Source organism: Drosophila arizonae, chromosome 2, assembly GCF_054131065.1.
Source record: "Drosophila arizonae isolate 15081-1271.41 chromosome 2, UAZ_ARI_1.0, whole genome shotgun sequence".
NCBI lineage: Eukaryota > Metazoa > Arthropoda > Insecta > Diptera > Drosophilidae > Drosophila > Drosophila arizonae.
Window position 1 is genome coordinate 13,292,328 of NC_142922.1, and position 26,872 is coordinate 13,319,199.

A 26,872-nucleotide genomic window follows, 5' to 3' on the forward strand; every position below is an offset into this window, starting at 1 on the left:
CACATTGACATTCAATGTAAATCCTTTTCCCCCACGTAATTACAATTAAAATAGATGAGCCCAGCTCGGCCTCGGTTGGCCGGCTTCAGGGAGGGCTCGGCGGGCGCAGCGCGTTAATTGTAAATTTATTGAGGGCAATAAATGTCAGCGGATCTTGAGGTTGTCAAGGCTTCCACCGCCTGCACATGTTACAACAGTGGCCACTGGACTCTGAATTAAATTGAATTGTGGCTTTGATTCTCAGCGAATGCCAGTCAGAGATTAAAATGAATCGATGCATCGCCAAGCAGCAGTTGCTTAAATACTTTCCATTCTGTTTGAAACTGTAATTCAATCTTAAATCAGCTGAACATTGATTCATTTTCGGGCCCATAATGAATACCTTTGTGAATACCAGAAACTCTTTGAGAGCAGACGCGGGTGCCATATGGGATACAATCGCCCGATGCACCGCAACAGCTTCAATTCTTTTGGCCAACGTTAAGCAGATTCAGTTGCAAATATCGCCGAACCACTGAATGCAATTAACGAGCTCCGAACTCCATGGAAACCCCGAGAGTGCACAGTCAATTGTAATTACGTGCAATAAGAATAACATTACCATGCACGCAGCTCACCAAATGGGATTAATTAAAATTTTTGCATGAACCGCATGTGCGTACGTTGATAACGTCAAGAAATTTGAGAACAATTGAGAACTGCTCTCCTTTCAAACTTAACAATCGAGCCAGATTCATGTATGTATATGTATTTGTTTGAAAAAAATTAGAAAAATATTCTAATAAAGAAGCTTAGACAAGGGAAATGAAAAGAAAAGGTATGAGATATATATTTCATTAGTAACTGCATTATATATTTAGTGAATCCTATTACACCAGCCAAATGGCCTACTTTTAAAACTTAAAATATATTAAGTCAACCAGGCGTTTACAGTAATTTATATTCGGTCGGGACTTAAAAATAAATCGACTAAATGAAACGAAAAAAGATATCCATAAAAATGTCAAAAGTCACTTGAAAATGAAAAAAGCCAATTTCTTACCTTAAAGCTGAAGTGCTGTGCTTTGATTATTGAAAACGAAAAGAAAGAGAAAAAAAAAAGAAAACGTCCCACGCATAAATCAAGTCATAAGCTGTCTCTGGATTATTAATATGCTCAGGAAAAAGAATTTCATGATTTATTGGCATTAGACAAACGCCAAATGTGCAGGTCCCAACTCTGCTTGGCTATAGGATTAGCAGGAGGCGGCAGCAGAATGCCACAACGGATAACAATCAAGCACACAGGTGAGTGTTTGTGCGGCCATGTGTGTGTGGGTCTGTGTGTGTGTGTGTGTGTGTAACAAGTCAATTTGTAGTGCAAATTTGCTCAGTTTATGCAGGCACAAATCATTTTTGTATGCTGCACGCTGGCCACAGCAGAACTGCGCGAATTTTAATGAATGTTCTGCCCCAAAAATTGTGTGTATGCTCGTATATGTTTGTGTGTGTGTGCTCCTGTATTCCCTGTGGCGAGAGAGCTGTAAGGCAGATGTATGCAGTAGCCTAAAAGCAAATGTAACTATGTGAATTTCTGGCATCGAAAAAAAAAAACTAGCTAATAGACATTTTCGGTTTCCTATACTTATAACATTTTTGATCGCTTCAGCTTTGTTCTGAATTTTTGATATTTTACATTTACATATTGCTTCAACCCATTTCTTTACCCATTTTCATTGGAGCATGATGGACACAGAAACAATATTAGTATGGGTCAACTAATCATCGTTGACTTTATAAATGTTGTCTGCTTTACAATCATATCAAAATGTTGATATAATAATCATAATAATATAATAATCACTTATATTACATATTATACATTATATATAGTATAGTATATAAATAATATACTCTTATCATATCAAAAATATCTCCATATTGGAGCACTTTTTAAGTTTCACCGAGGTATATTCACCCGAGCTCTCTCTCTCTCTCTCTCTCTCTCTCTCTCTCTCTCTGCTTTCGAGATTCGTAGGGCATTTGGTGGTCGGTCAATAGCGGCGTATTCAGTGGGTACATGGATTTGTTGCCTGGTTTTGGTTTTGTTGCTAAGACTCTTAACTGGCGTTTGGCGCAGTTGGAGTTGGGACAACAACAGAAACAGCAACAGTAACAACAACAACAATAATAACAACAAGAAATACAAGTGCAACCTCGACTATGGTTCCGGGCTTTGGTTGTGGTTCTGCTTCTGGGCTTATTATGATTGCAACAAGCAAGTTGGCTGGCAATTATAGCCCGGGTCGCCTGAGCACTAACAGACTGAAACGGGAAGAGAGAGAGGCAGAGAGCGATAGGGAGCGGGAGAGACAGAGAGAGAGAGAGAGAGAGAGAGAGCGAGAGAGAGAGGGAGAGGGAGCTATGTAGGTTACGAATGACTGTTTAATGCGCTTGCTTTGGTGCCATTTGCCACAGTCCCTTGTTTACAGTCCGAGGTCTCGGTGCAATTGAGCTTGAAATATGTTTGAAGTGCTTGCGCCCATTTGCAGGTCCTGGCGAATATTCGGCTTTGTGCAGATCACAAATGCGGTGCTCCAAGTGCCAGTCGCCCACAATCCGATTAAGAACTGTACGCACCTCTGCTGCTAACGCTTCAACGAAAGCGACAAAAAGAAAAAAAAAATATATATATATATATGTCGAGTTTCTGCTCGATATAAACTGTTTCATTTACTGTGCAACGAGCGGGGAGTGAAGTATCGAAATCGCTTGTAGTTAAAGTTTAACCACCGCATTGCAGCTATAAATTGTTACAAAGTTTCAGCAATTAGGTAGAAATATTTTGTGTTAGCTCGGAGCTCGGAGCTCGCAGCGCTGAGAGCTGAGCTCTGAGCTTCTCTGCTAACCGCATCACCGAAAACAACTGCAATGTGGCTAGCACAAAATAAATGCCCTTGCATGTTTAAGCCAAATAATAATAAAGAAAACAGCTGTATTTGCCATTGTATTTGTTGCTGCCATTAACTTTGGCCTGATTGCCAGCCCCTCGCCCCCTCATGCCCCGCTGCCACCACACCCTGTGCATGCCTGGGTTTCTTTGGATAATTCGTTAGAACTTATGGCCAACAAATAAAGCTTAGGCAGCCAACGAACTGGACAGGCGAAATGCTAAAAAGCACTACAATAGGAAGTGAAATTAAGCAAACTGCAGAGATAAGCCAAAATAGAAATTAAACAGATCATAAAGTGCGAGTGCTGGCATAAGCTTTCTATTAATATCAGGCCAAGTTGTTGCCAAGGCAACGGTAAATTGGAAATCGTGGCTAGAATATCCAACCCAAGGAAAAACATGGTTAGAAGCTTAAATATTAATTTGATATAGATATTTATCAATATTTCAAATGGGAGAGAAGTTTTCTTCTTTTTCTTTTTTTAATTAAAAACCGGCAAATCTAAAGGGAGTTTTGGCATTTAATTTATTCTAGTGTTGAGTAAACAATGAATGGTAAATATGGCTAAAATGTTATTTATGACTTGTAAATATTTGTGATAAATAATTGTAACAATAATGACAATAAAATTGCCAAATAAATCTTATCGAGAGAGAAAGTCAATAAGTAAACAAAATAAAAATCGTGCAACCATAAATTTCTAAACAAACAAAAAATTAATTCAAATGATTTATGACAATTTTTTAATCATATAATTTCAGCAACAATGTATTAAAATCAATTTAATGAAATAAAATAAATGCGATAAAGCGGCACTAAATATATGAATAGTAATATAATAATAGCTAAGATAGGGAAGACTAGAGCTACCCTATGTCAGATATTATAAAATAAAAGAAGTAAATGAATTAAAACTTTAATTAATTTAATTTTTAATTTTTCAAGTTTAAGAGAGAAAATAGAGGAAAACATATATGAATGTATATCGTATATACATATGTAGGTGCCTGTCTCTATTTTTATAAGGAAATGCATGCCTCGCTGCTGAGCTACAGGGTATATCATTCAAAAGCAAAGCACTTCAATGCTATGCCATCGCTATTAATAAAAAATATAATAAATTATCATTGAGCGAACAAAAAATATTACAACATAAATTAGACAAATGCAACAAATTGACCAACAGCTACATACACAATTCGTTCATACTACGCCCACACATGCTAAACACAGACACACACGGACTGGGGACAAATTCAGCAAGCGGAGAAAGTCAACAATTCTCATTGTCAGCTTCGGCTTTGAGCAATAAATTTTGCTATCAGAGAAAACTTTTGTGGAACGAGCCGAGAAGATAATAATAATTAATACAAGCACAACGTTTGCTTGTTTCTGCCCTCGACAAGTGGAAATTAAATACAATCTTCGCACGCACACACAGTTGACTGGGTCACGGTCTATCCCCCTTATTCTCCCTCTCTCTCTCTCTCTATCTATCTAGCCTTCCTAGGGAATATAGAAATTTCTCCAAATCGCCATAAGGTGGCATTACCTTTTACCAGCCACGCAAAATTTCCATTCGCTTAGCATAGCATATTTGTTTAGTCACCTTTACTTAGCTCGCTGTTGGCGGTTTTGCCCTTTAGTGTGGCCTTAAAAAAGATAGGTACACTGTTACAGAAAAAGTGTAACTAATACAGTCTCATAATTGTAACATATGCATATGATAATAAATAAGAATAGAATGGAGGCTAGTGCAAATACAACTAATGAAGCTTAGCTTTCGATTTTTTATACCCTGAACCCATTGAAAATGGGAAATCAGGGTATAATGGTTTTGTTGAAATGTATGTAACAGGCAGAAGGAGGCGTGGCAGACCCCACAAAGTATATATATTCTTGATCAGGGTGACGAGCTGAGTTGATTTGGCCCTGTCCGTCTGTCTGTCTGTCCGTCTGTCCGTCTGTCCGTCTGTCCGTCTGTCCGTCTGTCCGTATGTTTGAACGCGTCGATTTCCGAAGATATAAGAGCTAGAGACTTCAAATTTTTTGTAAAATGTTCGTAATTACAGCGCGGATATCGAGTTTATCATTAAAATTCGATAACTCATCCCGATCTTTTTTTATCGATAAAAAACCTTATCGAAAACCAGTTATAAAATTATATCTTCTACACCTTTATTGCTAGAGTCTCCAAATTTTTTATATATGCTTATATGCAATTTATACAATTTCGGTTTTTGTTAAAATTTACCCCCCACCTCTAAATTCACCCCCTCACCCTCACTTTTGTAAAAAGCGTATTTCAAATACTAGAGACTTGTGCTTTAGCAATTACATGCATATCCATGTTATAATCATAATCTGAAAGTTTCATGAAGATCCTACGTCCATAAAAAAAGTTATTAAACAATTAAGTTCTCATAGTAAGCGCACACTGCAGCCCATGCGTGTTTATGCGTGGGTGCTTGTGTGGGTATGTGTTTGTGTATGTGTGTGTGTGTTTCTTGTGTAAGCTGAAAGCGAAAAATTATTGAAATAGCTAGCACTCCAAGGGTTCAGGGGATCTCGTAGTCGAGCAGTCTCGACTAGAGCTTTCTTACTTGTTTTGTTTTTCGTTTTTGTTTGATGAGACCTAGATAGATAATTTATAGGTGTATGATATTCTATTTTCTAAAATATGAGTACTACCATTCCAAGGTCACATAAGGAGGCCCAACGCTTATAGTGCAAAATAGTTTTATTTTCTTCTAGTCTAGGGCTTAAGCCTACGAATTTCGTATTAATTTATAACGTATACATATTTGAAAACCATTTTGAATTTGAAAAAAATTTGCTGATATTGATTAATTAAATAATAAAAATACATTTAATTGAATTTTTATCCATATTGCTAACAAACTCAAATCAAGATTCTTACTGTTTTGTTCAACCCTTTCAACATAGCTGCTCTGGTTTTTGTCAGTGCACACAATCAGTTCTCGCAAAGTATACTCTGGGCATTTGAACGAGAGATAGATACAGTGAGAGAGAAAGGGAGGGAGAGAGAGAAAAATGTCCTTGACATTTCTTATGCTTATCGTTGTCAGGGCAGGCGTTGAAATTGTAATTTGTTTAATCTCAGGTGGGCAACGAGCAGGCACACCGAAGACAAAGAAATAATGCTGTACATAGCAATGTGTGTATGTATGGGTGTATGGGTTTAGATGCTGGGGTACGACTCTATTCGGATGTGGTGCTTAGAAGGTGCGATTGGGTGTGTGAAAAGCACTTAATCCGCGCGACAGCTGCGTCTGCGGTCGTAGCATGTTTTTCCTAATTAACAGCTGAATAATGCTAATCCAATGGGAAGGCAGCAAAGTACATTACGTGGCAGAGAATAACTTGATGTTTATATTAAAATTAATTAATTTATTTATTTCATAATATATAAATTACATTACCGAGTGGCCCGCGATGCGTTGCAAAAATATAAATGTACAAATCAACTTTCTTTTAACTAATTTGTTTTTGGTGTAGTTGCGTGGGTGATTGTTGACATTGGTATTGGTGTGTGTGTGCGTGTGCGTGTGCGTGTGCATGGGTGTTAATTGCCGTTTTACATGTGGCGCGTGTTGCTGAAGCCGCCATGGCCCGCCTGGGAGGCACCCTTGTTGTAGCCCATCTGCAGGTTCAGCTCGCCCTCATGGGCGCGTAGCTGCTCTTCGGTGAAGGTGCGCTCGTTCTTCTCGGCCATCTTGGGGCCCAGAGTGGGGCCAGTGAATTCGGGATGTTTTTGTGTCTGTCGAGGAGAAGTTATATTATTCGGAAACTCAATATGGTGTGCCGCTTGGCTTTCAGGCAGTCACTTACAATGCGGCCCAGGGCGTAGAGCGAAAGGGTCACTTGTGGAATATTGCGACGCTCGAAAAGATCGGCAGTTTGGAAAATCTCTTCCTCGGGCACGCCGTACTTCTTGACCGCCGCCTGGAAGCGCTGAATGTTCTCCATCAGCTGGAAGTTGGTGCCGCGCTCCTGAATCTTCTTCACGGAGCCGGGAGCCAGCTTGTTGATCAGCTTGCAGAGCCAGACGCCGTCCTTAAGGATGTCCTCATACTGGCCGCTGGGCACCTTCTCGCCGAGCACGGCGAAGACCCAGTTGAGCACCTCCTGTTCTTGTTCCTTGTTGCGTGGCTGCAATAGAGTAAAACGATGCCATTAGCTGTGTGTCTAGTGAATCAGTCTCTAGTAATTTATAAAGTAGGACAATTTGGAAACACTTCAATTGCCCGAGCCCCAAATGAAAAAACTGCGCGCAATTGTCTAAAAGCAAACAGACAAATCTCACAGATTGCCCACATTCAGCCGAAAGTCAACAGCATGGAGGCTTAATTTTGCTTCCTTTTTTTTCATTCTTTTTTTGCACTTAGCAAAAATGTGCGATGAGGCAGCTTGCGGTCTGCAGGCAGCTTTAAGCCTTGGGTGAATTTCCCTTAAGCCAAGCAACCAGCTCGGGCAGCGGGCATCTCCCCTTTGCCCACAACAAAGTGAAACACGAGAATGGAAATGGAAATGAAAACGAAAATGAAAACGAATAAATGTACATTCATTTTCCAATTAATTAATTTCGATTTTAATGGCGAGCCACGTGAAAAGCTCAAGCGATACCATAACCGAAACCGAAACCGCGGCTAGCGCGCACAGTCGTCGCAGTTTATGTGACACTTTTCGCTGACAGCCAAAGCCACTAACTGTTTAATTGAAATTTACTTTGTGCGCCCGGCTGAGAGAGCAACGCCTCGCCTGGGTCGATTTGTGACTGGCAGAGTGCGCCCGTCCTTTCCATTTGCGACCTGTGGCCCTAATTAAACCTATGAAAAGATGTCGGGGCTAAAAGGAATTCCTCGGAAGTCTAGGAGCTCTGAGAAAACGCATAACAATTATCTCTGCATAAAGCTGACCCGAAATGTATCAAGTTTTATATAAAGAGAGATTAGGAGTAGCAAAATAAAAGATCGAAATATTTAATTAAAGTAAATGTAATTTTTTAATCAATATTAAGCCATTGCAAGAAACATACAAATATAATATGACAGCCTGACGGCCTAAGATGCCTAGACAACAAATAAATCCCACTCATCTTAGATATACATATATATAAATAGGAGTAGGAACAATCAGTTTTAGTTAATATTTTAGCTTAATTCTCTGCTACAGAAACTTCAAACGACCTATTTGATGTGGACAATACTTTATTAATTGCCCAACGTCGCATAGCAAGGGAAATCTAATTAATTTGACTAATTAAACCCCCGCCCTGGCTTCATTTTCATTTTGGATATTGAAACAGCATGGCGTATACGCAACAATCGACTGATTGAACAATTTGCATTGAAGTCCCATGGCAGCGGGATTTGTTAATACATATTTATGGCGATAACGTTGTGATTTTTAGTTATTATTGCGGCCTTGCTCATTCATACATTGAAAGCTGTCATTTGATTTGCGGCCAGCCATGAAATTAAAATAAATTTTGCCAACCGCGCTGTCAAAAACCGAACTGTCCACGAAACTTCAAATATTGGGTAGGACTGACAAGTGGAAGAGATTCAATGTTGGCCAATGTTTTGCTATGTAATACTACATATATTTGTAGATCATGGGCATAAAAGTGCACAAATAATAAATGAAAAATGTAAAGCTGAATTAAGAATTCTATAATGAAGTATGTTGTTTATGTTGTCGCTATTATTATATGCATGTTGGCTCAGGCGGCACTGATGCATTACCATATTTTGCGAATATTAATGCTGCATTTCAATACTTCTGTATTATTATTCGTTTCATCTGCATATAAATACATGTATATACAATATATTTTATACATATATTATTTATTTATGGGCTTGTTTGGTCGATATTTCAGTTGGAACAGAGCCACGCTTAAATAGCCGCCAATGAAGCGAGGGCATTTTAATGAATTGCACATCAATTTGCATTCGCTGAGGCTTCGATTTTAATTTCTGCGAATTGACGGAGTTGGGCGAGTGGCTGGCTGGGGTGTTCGATGTGCTCTTGCCATTTTTTTTTTTTTTTTTTTTTTTGCTTTTAATTTTTAATTGAATATACAAACACGAAACTAACGAGAGTGCTGTTGTTGCTGCCCTGCAATTATTAATTGTTTTTCCAATGTTCAATTTTATTTCATTGCTGCTACTTTTATTGTTATTCACAATTTCACAGACAGCTTTTCACAGTGACCCGATAAGTGCAGCAGCATATAACGAGTCGTTGAATTACCGAGAATAACGCTATAATTTATGAGCATATTTATTTATTCAAGCGATGCAGCTATCGAGCCTCAAGAGTCTCATAAGAGAAGCTCAAAAATACGAAATGAAAATTGCCCAGTTAATTTTAATTCATTGATGCAATGATTAAAAGAAGACTCAGCGCTTCGCAAAAATACTATAATTAAATTTACACATAATAATATTCTCAGTTCATAAATGTATGCTTAATAAAAATTTAATTAAATTATAATTGAATTTAGTATATTAATTATACATTGCAATTATTTGTTTTTAATTTGACTTCTGCTTTGTAAAGAACCAAGTCAAAGTTCTTAGCAGTCAAATTTATATTTGAGATATATTGATTCAATAACGAATTATCATAATAATCAGTAGTCCATACCTGGCAGTTAGTCTTTAAGGTAAATCAAATTCCTTAATAATTCAACTGAGCCTTGTACATACTTAAAGTGTTTATATGTACTTTTAAGGATGTTAAATCGAGTTCAATTATGTTTAAAATACACATGTGGCTTTATCAAATTATTTCAAATAAGTTTATTTAATTCGCTTGGGAATTAATTTTGCTTTCATCTCTCTTAAATAGTCAGCACAAAGGCATGCCTTATAATTTGTACATTTTCCATAGTTTTCAAAACTTTATCAAATATGAATTCCACAGAATTCTGCACTTGACACGCCCTGTATGCGAGACAATCTGGCATTGCCTTGATGCTGGGTACATGGACAGCAGCCGTGACCTTCAAATAACCCCCAATTTGTGCTGGCTGGCGACCCGTTTTCGCTTTACACTTTTCTGTTTTCTGTTTTCTGCTTTCAGTTTTCAGTTTTTTCAGCTGTTTGCCTTTTTTCGGCCGCTGGCATAAATAAAAATTTTCATTTGAACATAAAGATAAACGTTCATTTTTGCGTTCTTTTTCTCTATTATTATTATTATTTTTTTTTTCTGGGCGCCAAAAAGTGTTGATGTTGTTCTGTTGCTGTTGCTGCTTTGTTATTGTTGTTGTTATTATTTCAATTTGTCATTTGGAGCAGTGCCAATTGGCGACCGCCACCCAACATTAACCAACCAAGCAAATGAAATAAAAATGTGCATTCGGCGCCCACACGACTAAGCAGACCGTTCAGGCCATTATAACATTGGCTTGGTCGAGTTTAAAGCGGGTATATACGATCGCCTCGAATGTGTCAGTGAGCAAATCTATTAAAGATTTATGATTCCTTTCCGGCTAAACAAATTTCATGCTTTTCGCTTAGCAACATTTCAGCCAGAGCTGTAGAGCACTCACATTATGAATGTCTATACAGAGCAGGCTCTACTGTGCACATATTAAGCAGTTTATGTCTTAACAGCCTGAATTACATTTAATGTTTGTATTAAAACTTTTTATATTGTATTTGGAATGTTGCCAATGAAATCGGCAGATGCCGGTCAATAATATTCCTGGTTCGTCCTTGCTGTGCAACAGTTTGTTTGTGAACAATAAACAAAATAAGCAAAGCAATAAACTAATTATTATACACATGTATTTAAAGTATGATGGGATCTCTTAAATACAAAAAGAAATAAAATATTTGATAAAATAACTAATTAGTAAATCAAGAATTCATAGAAAAAGTAAATATATTCTTTTTTTGTTTAAATTTTCATAATGTGTTAAGCATTACTAATATTTTAATATATTTTTGTCTTTAGCACTTAATTTTTAAAAATTTTATTTGTAGTTTTACAGCCCTTTTTTTTGTCAAGTTTATAACAACAAAATAATTCAAAAATTATTCGCAATTCTTCTTAAATTTATTTCATTACTTTTTACCAACACTACTATTTACCTACACTACTATTTACCAACACTACTATTTATCATCACTACTATTTACCAACACTACTATTTACTGATTCTACTATTTACCGATATTTACTGATACTACTATTTTCTAATACTACCATTTTCCTATTATTACTATTTATAAACGGCATATTTGATTTTCTGCTGACGCAATGACGCCTGATATGTTCCACTACGAACTCATTCAGAGAGCTAACGATTTATCTCTTCCGACTGGTAGGTGTAATAAGCCTGCAGGGGGCAGTTGCTGGCCCCAGCCCAGGGCCCAAATGTCAACAAAGTGATTTTTTATTTTCATAAACAAAAGCAAAAAAGCGAAGAGGCGCAAAAATGATATATGAGTGTGAATTATGAGCCACAGCAGCTGCCCAGTGTGTGGGTGGCTCAACATAGCTCATATATGTATGTACAAAGGCACGGGCATGGGGCGAGCAATGCAAAGGTCGCTTCTGTATTTATTGTTAATTGACTGTTTAAATATTTAATCAATAAAAGTTTTTAATTGAATTCCCAAACATTGCATGCCTTGCATTTGAGTGCGCCTATAATTGCTTACTTAATTAAACAAAAATCAATTGAAATATTCGCTTATGGTAATAATTAAATGTGATTTCGCATGCAAATTAAAATAATCAGGAGATATGACTATGCTCGATGCCTAAATGAGTGAGCCAACGTCTAGCACTATGGAAGTAAATTGAAACTAGAAATATTTGATCACTCAAATTGAAACATGCATCATTTGCATATTTAGATTTAAACTTATAGAAGATATTTCGAAATTGACTCAATAGGAAGAACAAAGAAACTCGATTCATATGCCATTGTAGTACATAGTGTATCGCTTCAACGGTTTGTTGTATTTTTAAATTGCTTACAATTTCCATCAGTACGTGACTTTAATGAAATTTAAACAATAAAGTATGCATTATATTCACATAATTGCTTTTGTGTGTAAATATTTAAATGTAAATAAGCAAAGTGCTGGCTTACAGAGGCATGATGTTTTAACTTTCAACTGATCTCACTTGAAATTTACATGCAATGTAATTAAATCAATTAATTGAAATTTATTATAATAATCGGAAATATTTTTACAAGTATTTATTCTCATATACTTATATATATAATTTATCAATAACGTAAAATTTATTGTTTATATTAATATTATATATCTTCCACACTTTTAGTTATTCATAATATTTAATATTAAAATAATGTAATTATTCAATTTTGAGAAAAGTCTAGAAATTTGTGTCCAGACTTATATATTTGATTTGTGAGTATTCACTAAGGCGATTTAGTAAACTTCAAATAAACCTTAATTTTTAATTCTTATACAAATGTCCACTTATATATTTAAAACTGACATTTTTAAGATCGATGAACTAAAAACAGCAACAGCAACAATTATTAAAAATCACACTCGAATGGAAAATATCAATAAATTTGCATATTATTTTTTTTTTATTCGTCATTATTTTATATATTATTATTATTATTTATTTATTTTAATTTAACAAAATTTTATTTCGTATTTAATTTTTTTTTTTCATGATATTTTTTTCTAATTTCGTCCATAATAAATAATTTTGTTTGTTGTAACACTTACAGCCATTGTTCTGTTTGGTTTGAAAAATGCAAAATTGAATCTGCTGAGCTATGCGCGACTTTTGCGATCAAAATTGAATTTTCGACTGACGCAAGTTGCTGAAACAGTTTTCCATTTATCCTAAGAGGCCAGAGATAATTTAGGAAAATGCTGAAAATGTTTTTTTTTTTTTAGGTTAGCCTAATGCCACTGGCAGCAGCGATGCTGATAGCGACGACGCGACGCGTTGGCAGCGACGCCAGCAGCGACGCCAACGCCAACGCAGTGCTCGGCATTAGACGCCGATTCGACTGTTTCTCGAATGCCAAAATCGCCAGAAATAAAGCCAATGTAGGAGGCACACAAGGCGGACAAACAAATATAGATATGAGCAGCGGAAGCTCTTTATGACGTCACAGCCCCAACAACAATAGCAATAAACTATTACAAAAATATGAAATTATGTAGAAGTGTGGCAACATCTAGTGCCAGAAAACGAAAACTATTTTCCTTTCGCTTTTCTGCCCCACCCACAAATCGACAGCAATTTGCCAACAAATTGCCAAGTACTGAGTGCTCATTTGTATCTGATAGATACTGGGAAATGTTTGCGCGTGGGCGCCTCTGTCGGATGTCAAGTTCAGGTATATTATACATATATACATATAGTATCTGCTGCACCATCTAACTAATTGCATATATTTGATTAATTAGCGCACGTTTCTCACACTTGCAGCTAATTTCAGAGATGACGTTGACTTTGAATTCGTATATTTTTATGGCACTTTTTTCTTGAATGTCACTTAGCGAAAAAATGCGTCAATTTGCTTTTTGCTTATGGCAAATTTCTTGCTGTTCACGCTTCATTTCAGCCAAATGGACGCGCCCCACATGAAGGCCGCGCGAATAAAATCGTAATTTCAATTAAAAGTTTTCTCTGACATTCAGAAATGCCAACCATTTCGCTGAATGTAAACATATTGCAGAGGTGCTTGCCAGCCAGGTCTACACACACCCACACACTCACACACACAGAGAGCAGGCATGCCAACGAGGTGCTGGAACTTTGTCATTCCATTTGTTTATTTGAAAGCAATTAAATTATCTAGCAAAACATTTTGATCAAGTTCAAGTTGAAGTGCGCCGCCATTGAGCATATTTTGAGATACTTTCACAAACAAATATAAACAAAGCATCTGGAAGCACATTCGTTTCATCTACCACCTGAAGCACATAAATTTTCACACCTCTGACGTTTATTTTCTATGCCAAGCAGAAATATATCTATTTGCTTGCTGTTGGGCGCCGGTGGCACGCAACAATTTTTCAATTTCAATGAAACATCAAACTGAACCGAGGCGAAATGCTGTTGATATAGTTGTGAGTGGTGAGTTCTAGCATTATGACTTGATTCATGAACATCATTTTATTTTTTATTTATTTTTAATTGAAGATAAGGCCATCAATGAACCGCAGTGCAAACTAACGAGCATCTGCTTTCAAGTAAATTCAGATTGGGTTTTTCAGCTCGAACGAACTCATATATTTATTTACATATTGAGATGAAAAAAGTATTTATTTATAGCATATATATTTACGTTAAGCTCCAGAGATTTCTACTTGAACAATCTCCTGTTTCTTACATAAAAGCTTAAGAGTCACGTCAAAGGATTACATATATTTACGAGTTTAACTGGGGTCTGTTTTAAAGTCTTTTGCCCAAATGGAATTTTCTCATGGCAATTTTCATACATAGATTGTGGCCAACAGCTGCCAAGGCTGCAATCAAAATTAATTGAGCGACTCAGCGCTCAGTGCCAGCTCATGTGTGTGTGAAGATGTGTATATGTATGGCTATGCACAGCTGTGTGTGTGTCAAACTGAAGGCGTTCACGTGGGCGACCTACAAAAATCTCTATATATACACATACATACATAAATTTATGTATGCCGATCTGACAAGTGGCGATATGTCTGTCTGTTTGTTTGTTTGATACGACCCAAGAAAGCCAGCAAAAATATTTTTGTAAAAAGTATTTGATTTATAAAAACATTAAAAACTATGAATACAGTATGAATATATTCTCTAGTCTGACTATGCAAATACTCTATTTTGTTTAATGTATTTAAAAATCAGACATCAGAATTAAGTAGATAACTTAATTCTTTATAAAATAAAAATAAATGTTTAAATACTAAATTTTTAACTCCCTGGAATATTTCTTGCACATATTTCAATTTCGATTATGTGAAATGTATCGAAATACTTTTAATCACTCCCTAATGTCAGGGTATTTAAGTCGGTCAGCAGCTGCTTTGTGCTTTCGCTTAATACAAACAACTATTGCTCATAAATATGAGAAGAAATTGGCTATACAAACAAGAGACGGAAACAGAAAACAAAGCCCTGCACAGCGCTCGCCCCTCCAGTCTCTCAGCAACGATATTTGTCGATAATTATGCTCAAGGAAAACCGCACTTGTATCGAGGTCAATTGAGCAAGGGCCAGAGTCTCAGATATTTTTGGCACCATCTGCAGAGAACTGAATATACGTTTTCCATTTTGTTTTCACAACGAGTCGAAATATTTATATTTGTTGAAAATAAAGTCTATTAAAATTCTTAAATTTAACTATTTGGAAAATTAAATTAAATATTGAAAGGACTCCAAATTTTGTATTCAATAGAAGGAACATAAAAAGTGCCAATAGATCAATTGAGTAAATAACAAACAGCTTTTAAATGGCCCATCAAACGGCAGAGCTTCCTTTTATATATATCTACGAGAAACTATCACATTATACAAACAGCTGCGCCGCAAGGACCAGATAGAGGGCATAACGATTTTGCCCTGTCCAATATTTGGCATCAAGATGCGAATTTAAATTCAAGTAAGCCCCATAGCTGTTGCTGCTGGCACTATCTGCTGACTTATGCAGTGTGGCCTTTTCTTTCGAGCAGAGACTAAATAATTCCCCCCCTCACCGCTCTTCTCTCACTCTGCTGGGTGCGAATGTTTATCTCTGGCCGGCGCCAACAACTGCAAGACGTAAAATTTTCAATTTGAATAATTTCGCGGGCATATCTGGTGCGGTATTCGCATACCCATTGAAATTGAATGGGGAATGGAGCATACTACACAGTTGAGGAACATATTTGTGATTGACAGCTGACAGCTGACAGATTGCCAAAGAAATTTATTCTGAATTTTAATAAGAAATTCATAGTTGAGAAATAAAATAAATAAAATTCATATTCTAAAAATATATATGATTTATAAATAACAATAAATATATATTATATAAATAAATAAATCTATTTTTTATTTTTATATATTTCTTTTTTTTTAATTTTTTTAATTTTTTTTTTTTTTTTGTCTGAATGAAATTTTTTTTTATATATACCTTATATATTCTTTTATTTATTGTTTACTTCAATCAGGACTTACAGGGTATCCTCTACTGTAGCACTCACAGCTAAGCCACTTTTATTTGTTAGATTTTAGTTTGCGCTGCTGTTTGGCTCTCTTCTCAGAGCTGCAAGTCCAGTAAAATAGTTGAATAAATATTAAAAAATATAAAAGATAGCTGCAATATATGCAAGCTGCAGGCAACACGCAAACAATTTACGAGCTAAGCTCATATAAATACATAAATATATATACATATACATGTATATGTGTATGTGTGACACACGTACACACAGATATTTGTGTTTGCATAAATTAGTGTTTGCTCTGTTGCTTGAGGCAACATTTTCCGTATTTGTATCTGTGTGTGTAAATGTATCTGTATCTGCTGTTCGGCCAGGCCTTTATATTAGATTTTACCCGAGGCTGTTTACCAATAAGTCGCACCATTTGCATTGTAGATTTGGGCCGCACTTTTGTCTCCCCATTCCACGAAACTGCAGCGTGTAAACAATTTGTTGTATCATGTTTTGGCTATTAGTAAACATTTTGCTGTGTTTATTCTCAAAATTTGCCACCCATTTCCGCCGCAGGCCCACGCACAGTTCTTTCCATCTTTTTTTTATGCTCTAGCACAATTTTCACGACAGCTGCCATATGTTGCCCACTGGCTGCGGGATCAATAAATACAAATTCACTATATTCGCGACATGCATATACATGTGTCTATATATACATGTTTTGTTATGCTTTGTGCCAATTTAAAAAGTAGCTAATTTTATTGTGTATCTGGCTCATGTGTTTTCTTTTTATTAACTTTTCCGACACACTCTGTGGTTTATTGAATTGTGAACTGGAATAAATACTAACAGATATTAATTTAATATTATACTATAACTATACACGATTTTTCGACACTTTAGTATACATAAGCATATATATACAGATTTTTCCAATTAGTTAAGTCTTTGATCCTGAAGAAGAGCAAACGCACAGAACGAAGCGCACAATGAAACATATGTGCGTATGCAAATGAAATTTGCTTGTCTTTTATGCAAGTGCATTAAAATATAAACATGAAAGAGCTCTTTTCTCTCCCAGCAGCCTGCCTGCCGTGTTGCTTCGGAGAAGACCCTTCTTCGGGCTGGCATCCCACTCTCAGTCTAGGTGATGGCGACTCAGCTAATGTGTGTGCGTGTGAGTGTGGGTGTGTTTGTGTGTCGTCTTTGTAATCACTTTATTTTGCATATGTGAGCGCAGTTAAGTGTATAAGCATTCGTGTGTCTGTGCGTGTGTGTGACAGTGTACTTTGTAAATAAATTGCAAAAATATTTTAAAGGTTGCCAGAGCGACGTCGCTCTCGCTCTCGTGCCTCAGCTCCGGCTCCAGTCGCTTTCCGAAATGAAATAAAACTGAAAGGACAGCGGCAACAGAGCTTGCCAAGGCAGGACAGGGCAAGGCAAGGACAAGACAGACGAAGGCTGGGGATATCAAGTTGTTCAAGGATTTGTAAAATTTATCGTAGACATCATTATGCGACTATTTCACTAGCTCCCGCCCACACTCTCGCATAGCCTCCTCTCGCTCGCTCTCGAGCTGGGCAACAGCAGCTGCAACATGCAACTGACGCTCGTCGGCTGAGACGGGGGGCAGGTGCTGGCATTTTTGCATTTTACATTTTACATTGGCAAAATTGTTCTTAAAATGTAAAAAAGAAAAAAAGACTACCCTAAATTATTCAAAACATAAGCCATGATATATAATGCGCACAGTGGGGCGAGACTGCGGTGGGCGGGCGATGGCTTGCATGCTTTCAAGTCATATGCTCCTCTGCAGCACCCTTCAGCTGGAGATATTTAGCATATATGACATTGTGAGAATTTATTATGCATTATTTTCTCAATATCTAAGCTGAAATGATATCATCTTTCGAGTTAGTTAAGCCTTGAGCTGTGATGTGAATTCGCAGCTGAAATCAAATATTCATAAATTTGATTTAGGGGACTACAATGCATTTGCCAAGGCTTTTATTTGTGAAACTTTACTTAAATCAATTTTAGCTTTAAGACTGCCCCATGTTAAAAGAAAGACATTTTCTTGCCTAGGTTAAGTAAGCCAATCAATCGATCGGAGCGTATTTATTCTCCCTCGATTTTTATATCGAACGTTTGTCGAGTTGATTAAAAACGATAACAAGGAGCACGTGCTGCTGACTTTTGGGAGCGCATGTAAAGCGTATTAGAATAAACGCAAATAAAATATGGCCTGACCTGGAGATCTGCAAGACGTGAAGATAATACATTTGCAACGACTGCTGCGGGTCCCTTCTCAGTGCTTGGCAGCCATAAAAACGTGCAAAATGAATCATTATAAATAACAATAAACGAGACGTAAGCCATATTTTACCCATAATAGCTAATAAAACACACTGAAAGTGGCCAAGAGCAGGCCAAGACTGGCCAACAGACCAACAGACTAGCCGACCACCAGATCTGGTAATCATGGAAGCATAACAACAGCGGCATCTCCATGTCCGACTACATTTCAAATGATAAAGGAATGCCACAAAAAGGTTGTGCGCCTAACAATAAACCGAGTCGACATGAAAATAAAAGCGAGAAAAGCAGAAGAGCAAAAGAAATAACAGAAACAAAAGCAGAACACAAAACAGACTAAAAGCTGAACAACGCCTTGACATTCAAGCCGAACAAGAAAAGGTGCCTGTCCAATGGCATCCGCAAAAAATGACCCACGATTCCTTTTTGTGCTCGCTCAGGCGCCAAGCCATGCGTCTTTACCTTCCGGCTGGTCACGTGGCCAGGACGCCAGGACGCCAGGACGCCAGGATGCAATGACCGACCACTGCTCCACTCTGATCCGCAGTGAGTGCGACTGTTGCTCGTATATTTCACGCTCGAAAATCTTTGGGGTCACACAAATCCGATTTACATGCAAATAAATAAAATTCATGTCGAACCTCGAGTTGCAGACAATAAATTTTTGAGTGCGCTTCACCAACGCCGCTATCCGAGAGAAATATGAGAGGGAGCAAGGGAGGGAAAGCGAATGCTTAGCTAAGGTTAAGCTTGAGGGTTCTGGCCAACTCTGCTCTGCTTTCATTTGTTGACTTTCGCTTTCAGGTCAGCCCTAGCTACGCACTGTGAAATTGTTTCTATAATGAATCAAATATGATTTGCCGATTTTCCACATCCCTAAATAGCTCAACTCCACTTATTAAAAGCTTTGCAAATAAATGGAAAACCGAGTGCTTGAAAATCCCAAAATATGAAATTTTGGCGAGTTGGTAAGTGCTTAGCTCATATTATATTTTTATATTTTTTTTCTTGATGTATGTAAAACAGAAAATTTAATGGTAGAAAGACAAGCTAAATTTATTTTCAAGCTGATTTCCCCATTATTTACTTCTCTATTACCAACTCGTTTTCCGCTCTTTCAAAACAATTCCAATTCAGTTTATATAAAAAAATTTTTGCTGTTGACAAATTGCGAATCTGGAAATTGTTATTAAACAATTTTGATGTATTTCTCTTGCTTTTATTTTCAGTTCATGAGCGTAAACTCTTCATTAAGGCAGAACGCAATAAATAATGCAAGCCATTTCAATAAACTCTCGCAATTCCTTGGGCGCCGACAAAAATGTGGGTACTGAAATTTATGCGCCTAATTTACCGGCAATAAAATGCGAGGCAAACTACGGTAGAAATAATAAAGATGGCAAAATGCTGAACTACGCCAACTAAAACAAAGAGCAGAAATAAAAGAGAATAACGGGCCAACAATATAAGAAACGATTATTTTTTATTATTTTAAAATTGTCTCCAATGGAGAGAAGCTGCACAAACAGGCGAGCAGGCGAGCGACAGTTGACAGCGCTGTTGCTATCTGCACGATTTTTGATGTTGCTCAGGTAACTGTCTCTATGTGTCTGTGTCTGTGTTTGTGTGTGCTGTGATGAGAATGTAAATTACCCGGAAAATGCGACATATACAGTAACAACAGCAACAGCAGCAACAGCAGCAGTAGCAGAAGGAGCAGCAGCAACAACAGCAACGCGCATATCGCATCAGCTACAAGGAGAACTAGCAGGAGCAGGGTTATGGCGGGCAGGCGTGGCTGTTGCCACAAATGGCTGCCGCTGTCAACTAAAGTGTAAAAAAATGGCAGCTTGAGCGCTGAAAGCCCCGGAAGCAGCCCACACTGGTCTCGAGGTCGAGAGCTTGGCTTCGCCCTCTCCCTGCCTCTGCCTGCCATGACTGCCACGCTTGCCCCGCCTTCCATGGCAGACAACAATGTAACATAATGGCGGTAACATTGAGTGCCTACATAAGTCCTTTTAATTTGAATATTTTACGGTCGCAACTTAGGCCATGGCACCCGCATGTGTGTGTGTGTGTGTGTGTGTGTGTCCCTGTGTGCAGGTATTGGAGTGTGTGCTCGAGCTGCGCCTAAAACGTGGCCAACAATATGAACAACTAAAACAGCCAAAATCTTGAGGACGTGTTGCAATTGTCAAGTGTCGGAGCCAACTAGAGGCAACTCAGGTGTGTGATCCATGCGCGTATTTGTGCGGCGCAGCGACAGCCGGAAACGGATACGGAAATGGCGGCATTGCGCACAACGTGAGCTTCTTGTAATCACCAAAATGAAATATCGAAGTTATCGCGGTGTCGCTAATGTGACGTCTGCGCCTGCACTGCCCTGCCCCACCCCACACACCCCCGCCCCTCACTGTCAAACGACATGAGCCCTGTTTTTATCGTTAAATCTTCAATGCGTATATGAACCCCCTTCTTTCGTAAGCCCTAACAGGATTATATATTGAGCTTACATAAATGTCTTTAAGTGGGAAAGCAGATATTACAACATTTTTAAAGGTAGATAAGTTTTTTTTATATATTTTTATTTTTATTTATTTTTTGAGTCTATTTCTAAAGAAAATATTCAAATATTGAATAGATGAGATATTGAAATATCATAAATACTATATTCAAAAATAAATATAAATATCTAAGCTATTTTTTGTTAAATATTTAAAGCTATCTCTGCCATATTTCTTACGTACCTTAAAGTTAGACTGCTAATTCTTCAATTTGAATTGAATTTAAACTGACAAATGAATGCGTATAAAAAGCCAAAATGTTTTTCTAGCAGATTGACGTAAAGTGTCCTTTGGCAGGAATCTTGGATATCAGAGCGACCTAAAATCAAAGTCAGTTGGTTGCCAGAGCGACCTGGTTGGGAATGTTGGCAATTGGTTTGTGAGGCTCTAATGTCATTGAATTGGCAAAAATAACAAGCTCGGTCTATTCATCAGGGTGAGTGCTGATATGTGGGTGCGTGTGGGTGCATGTGTGTGCGCAGGCTTTACATATCAATACCCAATAAACGTTAGACAAACAATGTGGAATGGGATCCAGCGGGAATTCAGCCTGCTCGTCCAACTGCAAATGAGGCATGTGAGGACGTTGGGGAATCAGAAATTGCCACGCAACCAATAAACGTATTCATCATACGCCACGTAAGCCGGATACACAATAATAATAAAAGAGCAAAGCCCAAAGAAATACATTGAAAAGTCAAACAGCCAGCGTCAACTTTCGCCCGCACTCCCCCCACGACTGTCACATTTTCGTTGTTTGCTACGGCTGCCGGCTGTTTGTTTTCGACTGCTCTCTTGAAAACTGTAAAGTGTAATAAAACGTGTTGCGAGAAGTCTTTCGAAATGTGTATTTAATCACCTAAAATTCCATTGCCTTTACTTAGACTAGTAAATCAGAGCTCGACAGGAATAATTGATTGATGGACAAATATTTCACTATATTTGAGTATATGTTTTAAATAAATTTAAATATAAGCAAATTCTGCTTTAAGGTGCTGATTCAATTCGATCAACTACGCAATTGTGCAACATATAAGATTTATTGCGTTGCCAGGACACAATTGTTTAATCAGGCTTACGACAATAGTCTTAAGATCTTCAGTTTTAAAATGCGCTTAAAGCCTTTCTCGTCCACAGTTACCGTCGCTGGTATTCTCTTTAGTCTTTAGTCTAGTTTCTTGTGTGCTCGCCCGAATCAGTCTTTCTGTAAATATTTTCAGTTACTCTTTTGTTTCGGGCTTGAGTTCGTATTGCCCAGCTGTGTTGCCTAGGGCTCGAAGACGTTTTAAATTGTATCCTTTCGGCGATTCGCGCTAAGATGTGGAGGTAGAAAAAATAAAAAAAGAGAGAGAAAAACAGAAAGGAAGTGGGAAAGGGAAAGGGAGAGCATAAGAGATAAAGTAAGAGGGCTAAGCATTTTCCGTTTTAACTGTACGTTTTCAAGAGTTTTTCGTACACGCGGCGTATATGCAATTTGGTCTTTGCCTCCGGCCCAACTTTAATGACACTCAGACTGAGTGAGTTTACGTTTACCCTCTCACGACTGCGACCCCTCGGCTATAACTTGCGTACGCTCATTTAGCGCTTAAATACATTTCGTAGAGGTTAGTAGAAGCCGCTGATTAATTTTCCATGGTATTTTCCTCTAGTTACATTTCTCTGCGCTGCCTATGTGCATATCAACTTGGTCTGTCTGCGAACAAAATAGCACCTCAAGATTTGTTAGTTGTAATTAGGTTTTTTTCAGGCATTCATAAAGTGTAGCACTTGTTTAATTAAGAAGAGAATGCCTGAAAACAAGCGGGAAATGGAAAAGTCTCCCTGCAAAAGGCTAATTGAATAATAAACAAGATATTGAAAGCTAGAAAATCAACTTTAATAATTTCAAAAAATTCTTTTGAATCTTTTCAATTTGTCTTTAAGCTTCACATGGAAAGTGTCGGAATTTGTGGCCAATGATATTCAGCTGGCCGTATATCAAGTGAACAGGAAAGAAAGTGTAATCAAACAGAAGCTCGACATAGACGCAATGCAACTGGAAGTGCATGTGCTGCAAACAGGAAACAATGCCAAAAATGCAAGTGTAGACACTCGGCTCTAGGAGCGATTCAGTCAGCTGCGAAATTTGAAAATAATTTACAGAAAAAACTTCATTGCGACAGATGTCGGCCAGATGTGGTCACCGAATATGTGCAAATGCATTTGCCAGCATTGGATTCGAAGGTTCGAAGGCTAACAACAGTCAGAAACTGTCAGAGCTCAATGAGCCTGAAGTGTCCTTGATGCCAAGCAAGTGACAAGTGTTTGCCTAGCTAAATGCATCAAAAACATTTGGGATAAAAGCTGCACACGAATTTCTGCTTCTTACATATTTCAGAGTGAATTCAATTTGATATAAATACGTTTGTGGGAATAGTTGATGGTCAGCTTTTTAGAAGGGAATGTATTTATGTTACATGCATGCAAGCTTAAATATATGTATACTATATATTATAATTTATTTGTAATTTATAACATTTTCCCACTTTAATCTCCTATTTTACTACACATACATATAAGTTTACGTAAAAAGGTCAATTTCAATTTGTTTCTATTCAAATTTATATGTATATGTTCATTAGTAGCTTAGCAGATATTACTGTATATGTATAGATATAGTGATTTAAGCATATGAAAAATACATATTTAAATTTTTATATTTTGCAAATGAGCACAATATATATTTAAATACTTTTAATGAGAAACATCGTCCATACGATTTTATACCCTAAACACATTGAATGTGGGAATTCAGAGAACATTGGTTATGTTAAAATGTATGCAAGAGGCAGACCCCACGCCAGAGGCATTTGGGTTTTACTTTATTGCAAATGCTTATACATGTATATGTGCATGTGTAATTGTGTGTGTGAGCAGATGACAGCTATGCAGTGTATTCAGCCAAAGCTCAGGGTATCTCTTAGTCGTGAAGAATGTTTAGCATTTCACATTTCAATAGTTCATGTCTCTAGCGAATTTTTGCAAATTTACATTTTGCGAATGTTACACAAACTAAATTTAGTTTGCTTAATTCAATAATAATATTTTGCACATAAATTCATATTGTTTCCCATTTTTATTTTTCTCTACAGTTCCTTTAATTCAGCCCCTGGGGATTTCAATAAAATTGTTTGATAAAGTTTGTTTGAATGAGAAGAATTAAATGAGGTTTTTCGTATAATAAATGATTTAACAAATGCGCTTCAGGCGGACAGAAGCTCCAAGATATTAAATGTAAATAATATGTTTATTGAATCCACAAACTTTTGCAAATGTCAAACTTTTAAGAATTTCATTATTAAATTATTCAGCATCAATGTGCGCCGTCTTATAATTTCATGAGATTAAGTTGATGTCTGTTAAACGTGGCCGCACGCCTCGCGGTACGCACTAAGTGCATTAATAATGCAGACATCGGGCCGAATTCCTGCTGATACTTCCTGAAGTTAATGACTGGCGTGAAAATCAATTTGATATTTTATAAGCCAACTTTCGCACTGCAATAATTTCGCCAACACAAAGAGGCAAAAATCCAAACGCTTTGTTCACTTTATATGCGTGAAGAGCGGCTGTACTTTGAATTTTACACCCTGCTCTTAAATTTGAGTACCTTGAGGGGGAGCTGACTGTACGCTGGCTGTACGAATCAGAGAATGCAAGTTAATATATATTTTTTCTTTTACGTATTTAGTTTAAATTTTATATTCGAAGTACAAGTAAAATTCCAATTTAGTAATTTCAAACAAATATTTAATTATTTGATACGTGCATTAACGATGGCCTCACTTTCCTGCGAGATATCTAATGGTCGTGTCGGAGGCGTTGGCTGCCACAGTCAGGAGTGCAGACGCATGTGTGTGGGTGTGTGTATGGGTGTGTCTGTGTGTGGGCCATATAAATGCAAATGGCTTATGAAAATAATTTGCCAGTAAATTATAAATTTATGGTAAATTGCATATTGAGGGATTTTTCATTTTCGGGCCATCTGCCGGTGCCTCTCAGTCGGTTACATTCTTGTTTGCAATAAAGAGCGACACCTGCCCCGTCCCGCCCACCAGCCCACCTGTCTCACGTTTTCTCTGTGTTGTCTGCCGCTCTCTGTGTGTTGTCTGCCCGTCGGCAGATGTAAATTTTTATTTCTTATCAGCCTGATAGCGTTAAATGGATTGCTTTTTTTTTTTTTGTGTTCTTTTTTTGTAAATAATTGCGTGTTTAAGGTGAGTTTTCTTATATGCCGGAAATGATTACAGACCAAAGTATGCGACGTCGAGTGCTAAGAGACGTAAATTAAATAAACGCTTCTGCTGCCTCCTCACGTCCCATACTCAAGGCGTTGTAATAAGCAGGCTCTCTGCAAAGGCTTAAGTGCCACTCCCCCACACCCAGCTCCTCCCTGAGGAAGCACACCTGCGTCGTCTTAATGTGAGTGCCTGCGGTTCTGCCACAATTGTAATTCATTGTAAATGTGTAAGAAAAAAATATTTTAATGAAAGCTTTTGCCAATCTTCAATAAAAGCGAAATGCATTTGTATTGCGTGATGATGGCGGTACTAAGTGCTTTGTAAATTGCGACTGACGCCAATAAAAAACGATATGAATTCTCTAGACGGGAGAGCTGAATTGGGAGAAGCGCCGAGTCCCAGCACATCTTTTGTTTGAAGCCATCTAGTTGATATCTGATTCATCTCTCACAGAAACACTCGCGCTCATTGGAGCATTTTATTCTGTAATTAAATATATAATATTTGAAATTTTGCAGATAAATTCAAGAGCTAAGGTTACATAAATAGAGACAGGCAAACAAACAGACGGACAAGCAGAGGGTAGAGTAACCCCTCCATGAGATTACCTTAACTCGCCTAACACATTTAAATTTAATAGGATCAGAGTATACAAAAAATAGTTGCATAAATAGATGCATTAAAGCTTTTGAGTTAACATTCATGCGTCAGCATTGTATAGACATAAGTGAGTAAGTAATATGAGAGGCACCTGTATTTGAGGTTTTAGAGCAGCATTTGAAGTTGAGGGCGTAAGAGTGGGAGCAGTGCTCTCACAGTCCACTGCAGTGCTCGCTCTCCTTTTGCTTTCTTTTCCTACTATGTATGTTTACTCAGTAAAATAAAGACATTGCGAAAAAAAAAAGACTCATGTCGGTCATGGTCCCTATGGTAGGGAAGGAAACCAACATGTAACAGAAATTTTTAAAAAGATATTGGATTTGTTTTTATAAATTTATATCCAACAATAAAAAAATAAATAAATAAATAAATAAATAATAGTATAAAAATAAATATTATTCAATAAATAATAAATAATAAATTATAAATAATAAATAAAAAATAAATAAATAATAATATAAAAATTATAATAAATAATAACTGAGTCTTCGATTCACGTTTTACAGATATAAATTGAATAATCTTAAAATTGATATTAGCAATAGAAATAACTGCAATAACCCTCTTAAATTGACAAGTATTGAATGAGCATATTCAAGCTGGACTAAGATGATCAATAGAGGACAACATTCACTTGAATAAAAGCAATCGCAACATTTGCAACCGTGGCCAGTGGTCTGAGAGCAATCATCGATTGGCTCTTCACTGGGAGCCGACCAAACGCACTTGAATGGACTGCGTGGAGCATTCCAGTCGGTCTTTTGGTGCGCCGACCTGTGCTGCAGGTCGGGCAGCTGGGCAACTGTGAGTACTGAAGACGAACCGAGACTGGGACAATGGACATCGCTCTGATTTACTCAATACGTGGAGCGCCTTTAACTTTTGTTCTGCTGGCAAAGTTTTTGCAATTTTCCATGCTGTTTGCAAAATGAACGAAGCAAGAAGCAAACAAACAA

The 26,872-nt window shown here is 37.3% G+C and overlaps 1 protein-coding gene and 1 long non-coding RNA gene across 2 annotated transcripts; one reads left to right on the forward strand and one right to left on the reverse strand.

The window, feature by feature from the left end:
* Positions 1-745: 745 nt before the first annotated feature.
* On the forward strand, positions 746-20,968 carry LOC149270325 (uncharacterized). The gene is made up of 3 exons (XR_016269774.1): positions 746-1,287; positions 12,863-13,311; positions 19,642-20,968. It is a non-coding gene; the product is annotated as an uncharacterized LOC149270325 (long non-coding RNA).
* Positions 6,324-12,848, reverse strand: LOC108609174 (myophilin). Its single transcript, XM_018000896.2, has 3 exons — positions 12,689-12,848; positions 6,786-7,106; positions 6,324-6,714 (listed from the first exon to the last, which is right to left on the reverse strand). Exons 1-3 carry the CDS (start codon positions 12,692-12,694, stop codon positions 6,532-6,534), a joined length of 510 nt encoding a protein of 169 aa, XP_017856385.1. The 5' UTR covers positions 12,695-12,848; the 3' UTR covers positions 6,324-6,531.
* Positions 20,969-26,872: the final 5,904 nt, after the last annotated feature.